Below are 15,924 nucleotides of genomic sequence, written 5' to 3'. Positions count from 1 at the left end.
TATGTTTATGAAACATGAATTATTTATACAAAGTGGTTACAACTTTTTTGCTATCTTTTTTTATTAATTTTTTTTTTATTTTGATTAGGATGAAATGTTAAGATGAATTTCAACATCAATATCTGCATGAATTAAAACAGCAAGTGCATTCATTTATTGTTTGTTTTTATTTTGAGGTTTTGCTTTAGTTGCACCACATGTGATATCTTTGAGATAAAAGTTACTTCATATATTCACCATAAAAAGGCAGTACATGTAGAAGAGTCTTAAAAGGACCCAAACCTACCTCAGGGATAAATGATTTTTAAAAGAATCTTCCAAATATTTGGACTAAATAGTTCTTGATTTTTGATTATTAACAAAGGTAACAACTAACGTTTTATTGTGAAGAACACAATAAAGAAGGTGCTGACCATATTTATAGATGAAGGAAAGAATTAACAAAGTCCTCTTTTATGCCCCCCTTCAAAGAAGGGAGGGCATATTGCTTTGCTGCTGTCGGTCGGTCTGTCGGTCCACTTAGTTTCCGTTCATTTTCTTCGCAACTGTTGCACATACTGAAATGGAATTTGGTACTTATATATCACATGAATATCTAGGTCAAGTTCTGTTTTGGGTACGATCGCACCATTTTTGACAGAGTTATGCCCCTTGGACTTAGGAAAATTTCAATTATTTGCAGTTTCCGTTCATTTTCTTTGCAGCTGTTGTACATACTGAAATGAAATTTGGTATACAAATATATAACATTGATATCTAGGTCAAGATCTGTTTTGGGTAAGATCGCATCATTTTTGACAGAGTTATGCCCCTTGGACTTTTATTTGCAGTTTCCATTCATTTTCTTTGCAACTGTTGCACATACTGAGATGAAATTTAGTATACAGATTTGTCAGATGACTATCTAATCAAGTTCTGTTTTGGGTACAATCGTGCCATTTTTGACAGAGCTATGCCCTTTTGGACTTGGACAAATTCCAATTTGGGGGGAGGGGGCATAAGTGTTTTACAAACATCTCTTGTTTAATGTAGCTACCCTGAAATACTGTAAGTCTCTGGTTTCCAAAAGAAAGTCATACAGTCTATTTTTTAAAGATTTATTATTTGAACAAATTCTAATACATTATATATATATATTACCGACATGTTCTCTATACATATTAAAATGATTATTGGTTATTTATACATGTATGAAAAATTAACAAATGTTATGATATATAGACAAGTATTAACAATAGCTCATTAAAAGAAAATATAATGATTAGCATATTTTTACATAATCATTCTGGAATGATAGAGTATTTGAACAATATATTTGTGTGTGTCAGACCAGCTGACATAAATACAAAGATTGATGATATGAATCAGAAGACAACAGTAGGTAGAAATTCAAAGAAATAAATCAAGTTATATGTATATACATGTATAAAGTCTAAAAAAAAAAATATAACATGACATGCCTAAAAAAATCAACATTCTCTATGCAAAGGTATATCATCTTGCAAAATTACATTGCATATATGGTTTAAGCCAGAATGTCCATACTAGTGTCTATGATTGTAATATGGCTTCATTTTGTTGTTTATTTCCCCCTGAAGACAATTGAATAGCTTAACAGACCAGCTAGAGCAAGTTTTAAACATCAGTCCTTCAATATTGTATGAAACTTGCTTATGTACTACGCTAAAGAGCTACAATGAAAAAGGCATTTTATCAACAGTCATAAATCTCCAAAATATGTTGTACCTTACCTAGATCAAAGGAAAATTTAAATTTTGTACAAATAGGAATAAGTAGAACAAAATTTTTTGTTTGATTCGTGAATACAGTTCAAGGGCAATATGGAGTAATGGGTGTCCAGTTGTCTAGACGTGCCACATACAGGAGCAGCACTTGACTGGTTCATAACACACACCCTCCCTGGTCCTCATGTCCAGCACACACGTTGGCTTCACTGCATTGATCACCCAGAAAGGCAGCATCAGGCAGAAGAAAACTGAAACAAATGGTCGAGGTTAGCAGTCTTCAGTGGTCCCGATTTCACACCCAAGAGGGCTATTAAAGGTACTTGGACACAGATTTGAAGTTAATATTTTCTCATTTTTTCTGTATAATATCACGAATTATATATTTTATTAGCATTTCACACAAAAATTAATTAAAAATCTTATTTCGTTTAAAAGTTATAAAAACTTTAAAATTTTTGGCGGGTTTGATTGACACATCCTTGCACTTTCACAAATTTTAACTTTATTCTTAATCCTTAGGAAAAGTGGCAATTTTGATGTGTTTTAATGAGAAATATTAAAACTTTTATCAAGAAAAATAATTTTATTCAGAGTAGAAATGTTAGAAAGCAAAACGCCTTCACAAGTATCGTCATTCCGAACTAAGAGATGCGTACAGAGTTTAGCAAATCGAGCACACTCGTGTTATGTACACAGTTTTTGTAAACAGGGCTCGAGTTCTGTTATTGTTTATATTTAGAATTCACTGGGTGCGTTCAATCGTCACAGTCTGCTTACCACAACTGCACGGACTGACAATATATTGTGTGTTTGTTTTGCTTTCGAACGTGTCTACTCTGAATTTTCTGGATTATAGTATTAATTTTTTTCATTTATACGAAACGAGATTGCCACTTTTCCTAAGGATTAAGAATAAAATTAAATTTGTGAGAGTGCAAGGATATGTCAATCAAACCCGCCGAAAAATTTGAAATTTCAATATCTTTTAAACGAAATAAGATTTTTAATTAATTTTTGTGTGAAATGCTATTAAAATATATGTCATATTATAGAAAAAATAATAACTTCAAATCTGTGTCAAGTACTTTTAACAATTATTATGGAGAATATTTTGTTGTGGAAATAGTAAAAGCGTTATGTTAGAAACACACAGTAAAAGTGTTATGTTAGAAACACACAGTAAGTGATCGATAAACCAAGATGACATTTTTTTAAAATATATGGAGAAATAAACTAGAAACAGCACACTTTCTTGTGTGCAATAAAATAAATGCAAATTTTTTCCTATGGGTGGCACAGTAACTCTCTGGTCATCTATAAACCCGTTTTTAGCTCTACTGGTCAGAGACCAGAAGAGCTTATGCAATAGTAATGCGTCCGTCGTCCGTCCGTCTGTCTGTCTGTCTGTAAACAATTTTTCAAAATGCTACTCCTTCTACAGTTTTGGTCCATTTCAATATAACTTGGCACACAAGTAGACTACACTAAGATACATAATTCTGTGCATCGGTTTTTGATTTCGATGAACGGTGTTGCCGTGGTTACTAAAAATAGAAATTTCTGTGAAATTCTTTCAAAATGCTACTCCTCCTACAGATTTGGTCCAATTTCAATATAACTTGGCACACAAGTAGACTACTCTAAGATACATAATTCTGTGCATCGGTTTTTGATTTCGATAAACGGTGTTGCCGTGGTTACTAAAATTAGAAATTCCTGTGAAATTCTTTCAAAATGCTACTCCTCCTACAGTTTTGGTCTGATTTTGATATAACTTAGCAAACAAGTAGACTACACTATGATACGTAATTCTGTGCATTGGTTTCTGATTTCGATGAACGGTGTTGCCATGGTTACTAAAAATAGAAATTTTTGTGAAATTCTTTCAAAATGCTACTCCTCCTGCAGTTTTGGTCCGATTTCAGTATAACTTGGCACACAAGTAGACTATACTAAGATACATAATTCTGTGCATCGGTTTTTATTTTGATAAGTGGCAAGGATCAGTTTTATATTTATTACTGATTTAAAGTCTCAAGTCCCAACTGCTACTTTTCTCTTCCTTTGTTTTAAGTATAAACCAGTAGAGCTACAGTCTCAACAGAGACTTCTGGTTTAAATTTGTTTTACTTTTCCTAAACAATTATTGACTGTCTTTAGGAGCAAAAACGATCAGCATCAGGCATCATGCCTTGAGGGCTTAAATGTATGCCCTCAACCTCAGCTGTCAATATTTGAATAGTAATAAACTAATTGATACTGGATCCATGTGCAGCCAGAGGTTTTTCTGTTGCTTTTTTTTATCTAGAGAATAACTGCAACTTACTTAGACTTGCAGCACCAACCCAGGCAAATGCGTAGGAGATGTAATAGAGTGGAGCCGCAGAGGATTTCTGGAAACAAAAACGAAGGGTTTAATTATTAGGTTTAGCATGCTTCTACAAAATCATGCGTGCAAGTGCCATACATGTACATACAATTAGTACTGTGGTGGTGAATAAAATTAATCATTTCATATTAACTATATATGTTAAATACTTAAAATTACTGTACTGGGATTTTAGAATTATATTTTTTCTTCAACCAACAGTTTATCTATGGATTCAAGATGAAAGAAATTAAATATCCTCTGAAATGAGATCTCTCTGGCTCATCCCATATGATCCCTTTCTCATCCCAAAAGTAAACTGGTATCCTTTACAGCTGGATGCAATGATCACACACAAATAAACATAGATAATCAGATATCACAGAGATCACCTCAATGAATGTTGTCTTTAAGTGGGGCAAAGTCCCACATTATCTAGAAGTATAAATCCCAAATGCAACATTTATGCAGTTTAATCTGATAGGGCTTCCAATAACTTAGGAATCGATTTATCCGAAAACTTGAAACCAGTAACTCATCAGGAAAATGTACTTCAAATCCAACATCTGAATTAAGTTTGAAAGTGTTCATCCCTTCATGTTTATCCATGCAAGCTTGGTTTAATAGGCCTTCTTGGTTATCAATTATTTTCTTGGTTATGGACAAAAACACCTGGTTACTCATCTATAAAATGTACGTCAAATTTAGCATCCAAAGCAAGCCTGGTAGTGTGCATCCCTAGATATATCATCAGCCATGCAAGCTTGGTCAAGTACAGCAATATTACATTAGAATAAACCTGGTCACTCATCTGGAAAAAAGCTAGAAGATCAGATCCAATTAACATTCGAAGCAAGACTGGTAGTGTGCATCGATCCTTAGATGTACGTATCATCCATGCAAGTTTGGTCAAGATAGGGCTTATAGTTAAAAATTGGAAATGAAACTTGCTCCAAAAACTTTAACCTGGTCCACAAACCTTAACCTACTCTAATAAGAGGCCCATGGGCCACATTGCTCACCTGAGTACATGGGCTAGTTGAAAAACATAAATCAGCTCAGTATTGAAAGGGAAGGGGGATTTGAATTTTTTATTACATGAGTGTGTCGCTATATCAATAAAGCATACATACATGTATATAATTTTGCCATACTTGAGAAGAAGAGTTTTAAAGTTTTTTCCTATATATTTCTATGGAAAGATTTGATTGCCCATCATGGCCCCACCATTCCCCCCAGGGGTTATGAACAAACTTGAATTAACTCTAACTGAGGATGTTTCCATATAAATATCACCAATTATAGCTTTGCTGATCTTGAGAAAAAGATTTTTCCTATATATTCCTATGTAAAACTTTGATCAGCCATTGTGGCCCCACCCTATCCTCTGGGGTCATGATTTGAAAAAAAACTTGAATCTACACTACCTGAGGATGCTTCCACAATAGTTTCATTTTTACTGGCCCAACGGTTTTGAAGAAAGATTTATAAAGATTTTTCCTATATATTCCTATGAAAAACTTTGATCGGCCATTGTGGCCCCGCCCTACCCCAAGGGGGTCAAGATTTGAACAAACTTGAATCTACACTACCTGAGGATGCTTCCACAGGAGTTTCATCTTTCCTGGCCCATTGGTTCTGGAGAAGAAGATTTTTAAAAGATGCCATTAATTTTTCATTAATTCATTATTATCTCCCCTTGGAAGAGGGCTTGGCCCTTCATTTGAACAAACTTGAATCTCCTTCACCTCGGGATACTTTGTGGCAAGTTTGGTTGAAATTGGCCCAGTGGTTCCAAAGATGACAATCTTCATGTGAAAAGTTAACAAGGACGGCAACGACAACAACAGACAACGGACAAATTTTGATCAGAAAAAAAACTCACTCGAGCCTTCGGCTCAGGTGAGCTAAAAACATTAACCTGGTCATTCAATCCTTTGCTAAAATTGCAACATCTGAAACCTTGACTGATACACTAAAATACAATAGAAGCATCTGAGATTTATGTAAGGGTTAGAAGTACTTAAAAGAAAACTGCTCCAAAAACTTTACCCTGCCAGAAACCAAGGGTATCTCATAGGCTCTACCTAACTTCATTGAGTTTAGCTAAAAAGCAGACCTCAAAATCCAACATTAAAATGTTAAGTGTATATCTGATATTTGAATATATACATGTACTTAAATGTTGTCTTCATTGCAGAAGTCACTTGTCCAAATGCTTTTTAAACATGTGCCTTTAAATTATCTTGAAATGTTACTTACACAATCCTCTGTTGCTGCCCGGCTAGTTGTATAGGCAATGTGGACTAGAGTTTCCACAAAACAGATAATCCCAAACACATGAAATGAAACCTTGACAGCTCTTGGCACAGGATTCATTATCATAAACAAAAGACAAAATCCTACAAAATATAAACAATGGAGGGTATCAAAATGGTCTCTGCACCATGCGTTTTCTGAATTTAATTAATGTGAACTACTTTGTGCATGTGCATAATTCTGAATAATTTAAAATAAAATTGTCATTACACCTTTTAGAAATTTTACATTTATGTCTTTAAGTTCAAGTTTATTGCAAATAAATAAGAGGTACATGTAAAAGACTGAATGGATGGATTTCACATTCCTATGAGTTATCTTCCGTTGTCAGTGTTATGCTCATTTTTCCCCCAAAGTGTCCTTTGTAAGTAACCTGTCAATATTTTTAATCTTCAAATGTTATCGGACAATTTCGATCTGCATCTGTATTGCAAGAGTATGGGCTGACATGAAAAACATAATTAATGAACAAATTCAAATAGATTTTATTTCTAAGAAACTGACCCATAAAGTTGGTACGCCAAGGTAAGTTTTAGTGGGAAAACAGTGTCTTAATTACGCCAGTTGAGATTGACCCCGAACAGGGGAATAACTTTTGTTGATGTGAAAGTCATGTATTGCTTTGCAGTTTTTACCTTGACAAATGAATGTGAAAATTATGGAAACAATGAGTAATTCAAACAGATGAGCAGGACACCATCTTGTTGAGTGTTTATGATATAGTACATAAAACTGTGGCCCCAGCAATCCAAGTGAAATAAGGCCTAGGAGAACAAATCTACAATAAAAATGTTGTTGTTAATTTTCTGATATTTATAACATGCACAAGAGGCTGTGATCTTGAAAACATCCTACTAAAAACAAACAACTTGAGGTCATATATAACACATGATCTAATTAAGAGCTAAATTTATAATATTTTTTTCCTTACTTAATTAACATGAACATTGATTTTTTTTCTATACAATCTGGTTAAATGAAATTTTAAAAAGAGAAAGAGGCATGCATGTTTACGTTTTACATAAAAATGAATAAAATTATAAAAATGAATAGAAACTAGATCACATAAGAAAAAAAAAAATAACCTTTTACAAATTTATTCTGTGCTTTAAGAGTTACAAAATACTAACAATGTTTAATTTTTTTTTTTAATGAATTTTATTCAAGCACAAAATAAAAATGATATACGTGTATATCATAATCACCCTCGGAATAATGGTTATTAAATAAAAGTTTCCTGTTTTGCATAATGCCCTGCTTTGGTTGATTACTCACATCTTTCTTCTGTTGTCTCTTGGGAACCACCTCATAAGATGATAGGTAAAGTGCGCCCACCAATAGTGCCACATTATCTTTATAGAAAAAGACACGCTTCTCTATCGCTGGAAAGGTACTATTTTAGTTATTTCCGTTACTTTTGCAAAACAAAACATTCATGAAAAAGTTTTATAAAAACTTACAATTAGTAGAGATCTTACATGAAGTTGAAATCAACTCAATCGACGAATTATGGTTGACAAGTTATTTGTTTACACGATTGCACTAAATACAGAAAAAAATAGGAAATGATCTGATGATAGCGGTTTATGCTCCCCGAGCCCATGAAATTTTGGTCATAAACTTCAAAATTTCTTTGAAAATTTTATTCTGAACTTCAACACACTAACAATATTCAATGCGATAAGTTCTCATTTCATAGTAACGTACATTATTCAATAATCCCTGTTGAGATTCTGCTAAACTAGATATTTGGACTGCCGCCGTCGCACCTAAAAAGTTCAAAAGTTAATTTACTTGATTTTATTTAAATATTCATGTAAAATATTTCTTTAATGACATTTGTGGTCTTAATTTTTTTTCCAGTTACCAAAAACTGGCTCTTTTAGATTTTAAAGAAAAATGTCATAAACAAGCACGAAACACTCTTCAATGACCACATGTGAACTCGCACATTAAGTATTTTAGATAAATATATGATAAATAGAATATTACATACTAAAATCCTATCATATGTCATATCAGCCCGAGTGGCCCCATATCAGCCCGCTATATGGATTTTAGTATGTAATATTCTCTATATATCTACCTGTTTCTTTATTCGACTTATGAGTATGAAGAATATTAATTTGGTAAGATCATACTCGCAAGCAAGATAAATAAAATCTCATGAAGACATATGGTTGGTTTTCCAGTTTCTAAATCGTGGTTGAATAATTAAACACTCTTCAATGACCATATGGGAACTCGCACATTAAGTATTTTAGATATATGAAAATAGAATACTACATACTAAAATCCATATCATATGTCACATCAGCCCTCGGGCTGATATGGGGCCACTCGGGCTGATGTGACATATGATATGGATTTTAGTATGTAATATTCTCTATATACTGTCCTAGAGAAAATAAGATTTTGTTTCCATTGTTAAACTATTGTTCAAGACACAGGCATTTGGGGGATGGACCCCCCTCCATTATGTATTTTTTTTTAATCTGAGGTCGAGGCACTGGTTTTTCCTATTTTTGTATTATACATGTATGTACTATTTGTTTTCGATAATGTACCCTTTTGTTGCTATTGGCTGTTTTAGATATACATGTATATAAATTTTTTTTCTACTGATACATAAAAAGAGAACTTTTACATATCAGTCGATAAGGGGTTTTCCCCCTCCCATGGGTTGGGAGTAGGGATCTCCCGAAGAAACTTTTGTTTAAAAAGGCTTCAAATTATAAGTGGATCTTCCCGCACTTAAGGTTCATAAACCCTCTGCTCACTCATATACAATTTTTCTTTAACTTTTATGATTTTCCAAAGGGAATGTATATGCTGAATAAAATACAAACATTTATAGCATGGCTTGCGGGGCAAAATTTGACAAAAAGGCACTTCAATTTGACAAAATTATAAGGGAATAATAGACATTTGTGTCATTAAGAGTTATCTCTCTTATTAGAGTATCAGTGTACCTTAAGATTGAAATAGTTTTTCTTTTCTTAATGGCCACCGATTTATTTAATCGGTCATTTTTAATATGAAAAGTGAGGCTGTAAAATCCTATATAGGCATGGATGTTCACTATATAGCTGTGTTGCATTTCACACTCAGCTGATGTCCAGTAATCATTTAACACTTTGGGGGAATCCATGTAGAAATCCCAACTACTGCCTGTTAACTTCAAATGTGGCTGTTCATGCTGTCTATCTAATTTGGATTACAAATAAATACTAATATTGTACACTGTCCAAAGACAAAATATATATTTTATAATCGAATGCCAAAAATGATTTAAAATGCAAACATTTTTAGAGGAGATCAAAAAACCAGGTTTTTGTAAAAAAAAAAATTAAATTGTTTTGGACCAGCAACTGCCCGTCAGGCACGGAACAATGAAATATAAAACTGTAAATTGCAAAATACATACCGGTATGTGAATGGACTTGTGAAAAATGTTATAGGAATCTAAGGAACTCATTACGACTGCAAGTGAAAGCCCCCCTCGACGTCCGTCAGTTGGCATTAGACTTAATTAAGGATTGATTGTACATGTATACGAGTATTTGCCGATACGGCCATTGTATCGATTATAGAACACTCGAAATAATGACTTTAAACGAGACTGTTAATATTCTTGTTTCATTAACTTGTTTGTCATTAGCTTTTCTCGTTTTAGAAATTGTTATACATTGTAGATATAGATCATGCTCTTGCACATCGAGTCATCTGGAAGGCATACACCACATCTGCAGTTTCTAAGAATTTTTTGCTAAACAATTAAGGGAAGTTTAACGATAATATAAGTTGAAGTTACATGTATCTATTTTATCATGACGTTTTGTTGTTGGGTTACATCGAACGCCTATACTAGTAAAATATCCAAATAGGAAGCATTTACTGGAAAAGAAAATCATAAAGACCATACCAGCAATCACCATCGTGATTTTTTTGTTCACTAAATGTCAGAACAAGGCGAGGAGCAAGTGTAGCTTCAGTTCTACGCCGAACATTAAAAAGTACTCGACTTTCGTGCGATTAGAGACCCTGATTACTAGACTACGCTATCTGAGTAAAATGACATGCATTCATTAACTAGAAAAATATTTTTCAGCCTTCTTCAATCAATGGCAAAACAATCGTCCTACAGAGATAACATTGCCACTAACACCCAGTCGAACGAGACTTTTAATATCTATCTCATTACATGCTAAACAATGATTAAAAGACAATAACTTGAATACGAGGATATTTTGCAGTGATCACATGTATATGTCAAAGGGGTCGCGACAAGAATTTAAGAAAAACCAATTCAGCACATTTAAAGGCTGGCTCACTGTCGAGTTATAGTGTAACTTTCTGCATATTTTACAAAGAGCTTCTTCGTACGTCTGCCAAGAGTGTTTTGATGTATACTTGTCTTTAGCTCTCAGCATGTTTAGATATTGTGTTTTATTATTTCCTATCTTCTTTAGGGTGTCTGCCAAGTCTTTGGGTGTTATGAAGTCCAGTGTATCTATATACGTCTCTGCCGGAATGTACTCTTTGCCTGTCATGGTTCCTCTAACAACAGGGATAATTGGAAGGTCCAACAAATAGATATGATACAGTTTCTCTGACGTGTAATCTATACACAACGAGTTCTCGAACGAAAGATAAAATTTGTAGTCTTTCGAGATTGCTCTGTGACAGGAATCGTTCCCTAAGAGTTGATACGACTCACATTTGGCGCTACATTTTCCAAACACATCTACATTCACATATTTCTGCAGTTCTTCTACATATTTCTCTCTTTTGCTTTGTGTTCTGCAGTTACTTACAATCCAAGCTACATCTCCCACCTTCTGAGAAAACACAGAGTCGTAATCTCTTTCAAAGTGGAAATCCGAGGAATTATCTGCCCATAACCAAAATAGGCATCTGAATCTCTCCTATAGGACAATGACCAATCAAAAACACCATCCCAAGCAGGAAGTAATACAGTCCTTCGTGTATGATAAGGACTCTCCGAAGAAGTAAATATCCAAATTTGCCCGGGAAATTTTACCGGTGGTTTTTCAGGCAGTGGGTGATGTTGAAAAATCACAGCTTTACAGTTCTTGAGCTGTGACTTGTACGTAGTAACGGAGCAGTCTTTATACGGACATTCACGGAAATTCACGATGTCTGGACCCTTATTCCAGTCCCGGGGTGGATTGTAGTACAGAATATTGAAACTGATGTTCCTCTTTTTATACATGTCATCCGAATCAGTCTCCTTTGTCGATCTTCTATAGACAGGGAATACACGTTCGTGGACCAGGAGAGGAAGATAGAATTGGTGTACAAGAATAAGGAAAAAAACAATGCTAGAGAAGAACATGTATTTTTTCATACAACGACTGGAAGGTATAAGCATTCTGAAATTATATGAAATTTCCACACCTAATATTTCTTCCAAAGTTTTGTTTTGTACAGCGAATTCAAGGTGCCAAGTTGTTTAAATTACAAGCGAAGCAATATATGTTGCAAAGGACATTCAATCTGGTAAGATTCCATCGCATCTTAAGATAAAAACAGTAAGAAATCGATACGTATACCCCAGTTCAATTAAAATTTAAATCAGTTGGACTTCTGCACTGATCTGTGAAGAACCATTGTTTTATGTCGTATGGCCTCGAAGTGAGATTGTCAAAATGGAGTCTTTCACATAAGTTACACAGTGCAGACTGGAAAATATCATTCAAACTTTTAGATACAAATTCATCCCTTCTTTTAAGTAACCTGACATACTCTGAAACATTACTTCCTATGTGTTTTAGATACTTTGCTAGGTGTTTTGGAGATTCAAAGTCATTAGTGTCGATGAATGTTCCTTGTGGTAGATACGATTTTCCATTAGCAGCCCCACGAACTACTGGTATTATTGGTGTGTCGTATAAATAAATGAAATAAAATTTTTCGGAGGTATAATCTCTACATAGAGAATTTTCAAATGACAAATAAAATTTATAGTTGTGGGAGACCAGGTGGTGACAGGTGTCATTTTCATTTCCAGTTTTTGGACCACAGAATAAATCCCCACATTTACCAAATGTATCCACTTGAAATGTTTCGCCAGTTCTTCACATACTCCTCTCGTCTGCTTTGGGTTTTACAATGACTTACTATCCAAGAAACATCAAACTTTTTCAGCAAATAAATAGCAGAGTAATTCCTGCCAGAAGGAACTGTACGGCGCTTGAGTTCGCCATATCCATGGTAAAAATCGCCATCTAATCTGTACGTCATCACCCAATCAAATTTCTTGTACCATCCTTGAAGAGCACTCGTATTGTGTGTATTTACTGGACTTTCACTCGAGGCAAAAATCCATTTCTGGCCTGGTGTCTTTGGCGGTGGAGACTCTGGCATAAGGAATTGATAGAATATCACAGCTTTGCTGGACTGCATCTGACGTCTGTCGGTTGTGGCTCTGCAGTGAGATATTCGACAAGAAGAAAAACTCCAGGTCTCTGGTGAAATATGCGAAGGAGGGTTGAAATACAAAACTGAATGCACAGCTGGTTCATTTTGTTTGTATTGTTTTTTGTTGATTTTAACCCTCTCAATGGTGAAGCACTGGAAGATGATCATAATGATACCTATACATACAATCACAGAGAAGTACTTCCTTTGATTTGTCAAGGAAACTGTGTGAAACTGGAACATATCAGTAGAGATGAAATCAGAAATTATATCTTGTATGGATTATTTACACTATCTAAACGAGGAAGACGAATGAATTAAACGATCAAGCGCCATAATTCACAGTAAAGCCACCGTTATTCAAGCATTATAGATTAAAGGTACATGTATAGATAAATTATCATCCCAGATCGTGAAGTAGACAATTAGTATTGTTTTATAGGCCAATTCTCTCTTTCCTTCGAGGTCTTTGCAGCTTCCAGCATTCTGAGTGTTTGTAAATCGTTGCCTACGGACATATTTAAGATCAGGTGGCCAAAAAATCTCCAACAAACGAACTCAGGGAGATTTTCAGGACAGAAGACATAGTGGTGGAGATTGTAAGAAGAAAGTGGAGATGGGTTGGACATGTGCTCAGGAAAGACCATCATAACATCACAAGAAGAGCATATTCTGGACAGCAGACGGCAAGAGAAAAAGGGGCAGGCCAAAAACAACATGGCGTAGAACATCAGAGAAAGAGCTAAAAGAAATAGGGATGACATGGAGAGAAGTAGAAAGAAAAGCAAAGGATAGGACTGGGTGGAGAGCTGTGTGCTGCCTTATGTGCCACCTGGCACGAAGAGGCCTAAGTAAGTAAGTAATATAGGCCAATTCTGGGTATTTAAACAATAACTAGTCTAAAACACCGGTATAATACTGAAAATAAATGAAAAATGCATGTGAATAAAGAAGTATTTTAGCTCACGTGAGCCAAAAGGCTCAAGTGACATTTTCTCTGATCTAAAAATTTTTCACTGCCGTTTTTTGGCCATTGGCAGGCCTTTTCCTAATCTTCTAAAAAAAAAACTACTGAGCAAGAAAAGGTAAAACGTAAGTGACTGCTTCCTGGGGGGGTGTAATTTCAAGGTTGTTCAATTTATGACTCCACGGTAAGGATGGGACACTTGGGGCGATTAATTTTTCCATGGGAATACGAATGAAAAATCTTGAAATTTTTTCTTCCCAAGAACAGAAAAGACGTGATTAGTCATTTTTATTTTCAGCATCCTAAGGTGGTGTAGATTAAAGTTTGATCAAATCATGATGCTAAGGGTAGGATGGGGCCATAATATTTTACATAGGGATATATAAAAAAGACGCGATTAGGAACTCAGGTGAGCGTTGTGAATTAAGGACCTCTTTTTTCAGTATTGTTATCAAAATAAATACAAAGTTTAAATTTGATCAATGCACTATTGATGTGCCTCTTTTTATACATATTTTAAATAATTATTTTAGAGAAAAGTATCATTATAACAGAGCTATATAATGCAATGTACATTAGTGTGCTTTGCATTTATGGTCGCGTGAAGCCTATTTGCATTTAATTTCTTTATATTATTTAACAAATTACATTTATTTTTCTGTGAAGTAAACATTTAAAGTCCCTTCGTGTGAATAGAACATTTAATCTTAATCTTCCACAGTGATAATGCAACATAATTTGATGCCAATGATATTCATCAAATTAATTTGAATTAAACTTATATGACTTACATACCGGTAATGTAGCTCTGTAAATTCGAATGCTTTTAAATTTTGTGCACAGTAGGTTACATTTGATTCAAATAAATCTGATTTTCATATAAGCAGGGAATAATTCTTTTAGGTAATATAGTTTTTTAGCTTACTTCAACGAAGCTAATGTAACAAGCATAGACGTTGGAAGCAAATTGAAAGTGTGTGTGTGGGGGGGGGGGGGGGGGGGGGGGGCTAAACAACAAAAAAAGGTAATCCCCAATTTTCAATGCCTTTATCATGTCTATCTTTGAAAAAAAAAAGTGGGAAGTGGCTAACCCCCCCCCCCCCCCCCGGTTCCGACGCCTATGACAAGGGCACCGCAAAACAGAGCACCCCCTCGAAAAGAGCATATCTAAAAATCAAGTCAGCATTCGACATCGATTCCGTTACAAATTACGTCACTACACTTTCGTAAAGGATTAACCCACTCATCAACAAACAGACACACAAACACACACACACGATTGCCTTACATATCCCCTCCAACCCCGTCCAGGGGAAATAAATCTTTTGCATGTGTAGTCATAAATGTTCCCCGGGTTTAAAAAAAAAATTAGAAGCAGATTTTTATGCCCCACATTAATCATAAAGTACATTGTAAGGACGATACTTTTATAATGTTCATTGTACCAGCCATGGTTTCAGATGCATTTCAAAAAAACTTGCTCCATAATCACTACCCTGCCAGTGAAACTAGCACGCAGGTGGTAATGCTGATATTAGGAAGAGGATAGCACTGGGCGGCACGTCCTTCGGTAGGCTAGCCAACATCTCGAACCCCACAAACATCAAAGAAACTTTTAAGGTAAAAATCTCCCCTTCAAGTAAGAACCTGGTTCTGTTTTGTTATACGGGTGTGAGACTTGGAAGCAAGTGAGACAAAGACAGAGGATAAGATTTCTGACATCTTTCAGACCAAATGCATCAGAAGAATTATTAAGGTAAGATGACAGCAGCATATCCCCAAAACACAGTTCTGGGGAAGACAGGAGCAGAAAACATATGTGGAGGATCCAACAGATGACTGTGTTGTGGCCCTCGGGTGGACACCTGAGGGGAGAAAGAAAGGAGGCCGCCCCAAGAAACCCTGATTGTTTTCAATTGTGCATTAAGATGCATCTATTGATGGACACTACCAGTCTTCAGATGCTGAATTTGATCCGACATACTCTTGTTGAACGATCAGGATGAGTTAGGAGCAGGCTCATTCCAGTGTTACTTCGTTCCCTTAATGGATCAAGCTTGCACCGATTTTGCACATAG

The 15,924-nt window shown here is 35.0% G+C and overlaps 1 protein-coding gene and 1 pseudogene across 2 annotated transcripts; both read right to left on the bottom strand.

The window, feature by feature from the left end:
• Window positions 1-1,080: 1,080 nt before the first annotated feature.
• Window positions 1,081-7,969, bottom strand: LOC134256752 (uncharacterized). 2 transcript variants are annotated; one of them, XM_062739426.1, is made up of 6 exons: window positions 7,896-7,969; window positions 7,711-7,817; window positions 7,071-7,213; window positions 6,379-6,518; window positions 4,075-4,141; window positions 1,081-1,996 (listed from the first exon to the last, which is right to left on the bottom strand). In XM_062739426.1, the coding sequence occupies exons 2-6, from the start codon at window positions 7,782-7,784 to the stop codon at window positions 1,866-1,868; spliced, it is 555 nt and encodes a 184-aa protein (XP_062595410.1). In that variant the 5' UTR covers window positions 7,785-7,817; window positions 7,896-7,969; the 3' UTR covers window positions 1,081-1,865. The 2 variants fall into 2 exon arrangements, with proteins under 2 accessions (XP_062595410.1, XP_062595417.1); XM_062739433.1 differs by having other exon boundaries at window positions 7,914-7,931.
• Window positions 7,970-10,501: 2,532 nt separating this feature from the next.
• LOC134256741 (uncharacterized) lies at window positions 10,502-13,134 on the bottom strand (annotated as a pseudogene).
• Between the last annotated feature and the right edge of the window lie 2,790 nt (window positions 13,135-15,924).

This window comes from Saccostrea cucullata, unplaced genomic scaffold (genome assembly GCF_032062105.1).
Source record: "Saccostrea cucullata isolate Sc308-1 unplaced genomic scaffold, CSIRO_AGI_Scuc_v1 ctg13590, whole genome shotgun sequence".
Classification (NCBI taxonomy): domain Eukaryota; kingdom Metazoa; phylum Mollusca; class Bivalvia; order Ostreida; family Ostreidae; genus Saccostrea; species Saccostrea cuccullata.
The sequence above is the reverse complement of the archived record's forward strand: the minus strand, read 5'-3'. Positions and strand labels throughout refer to the sequence as shown.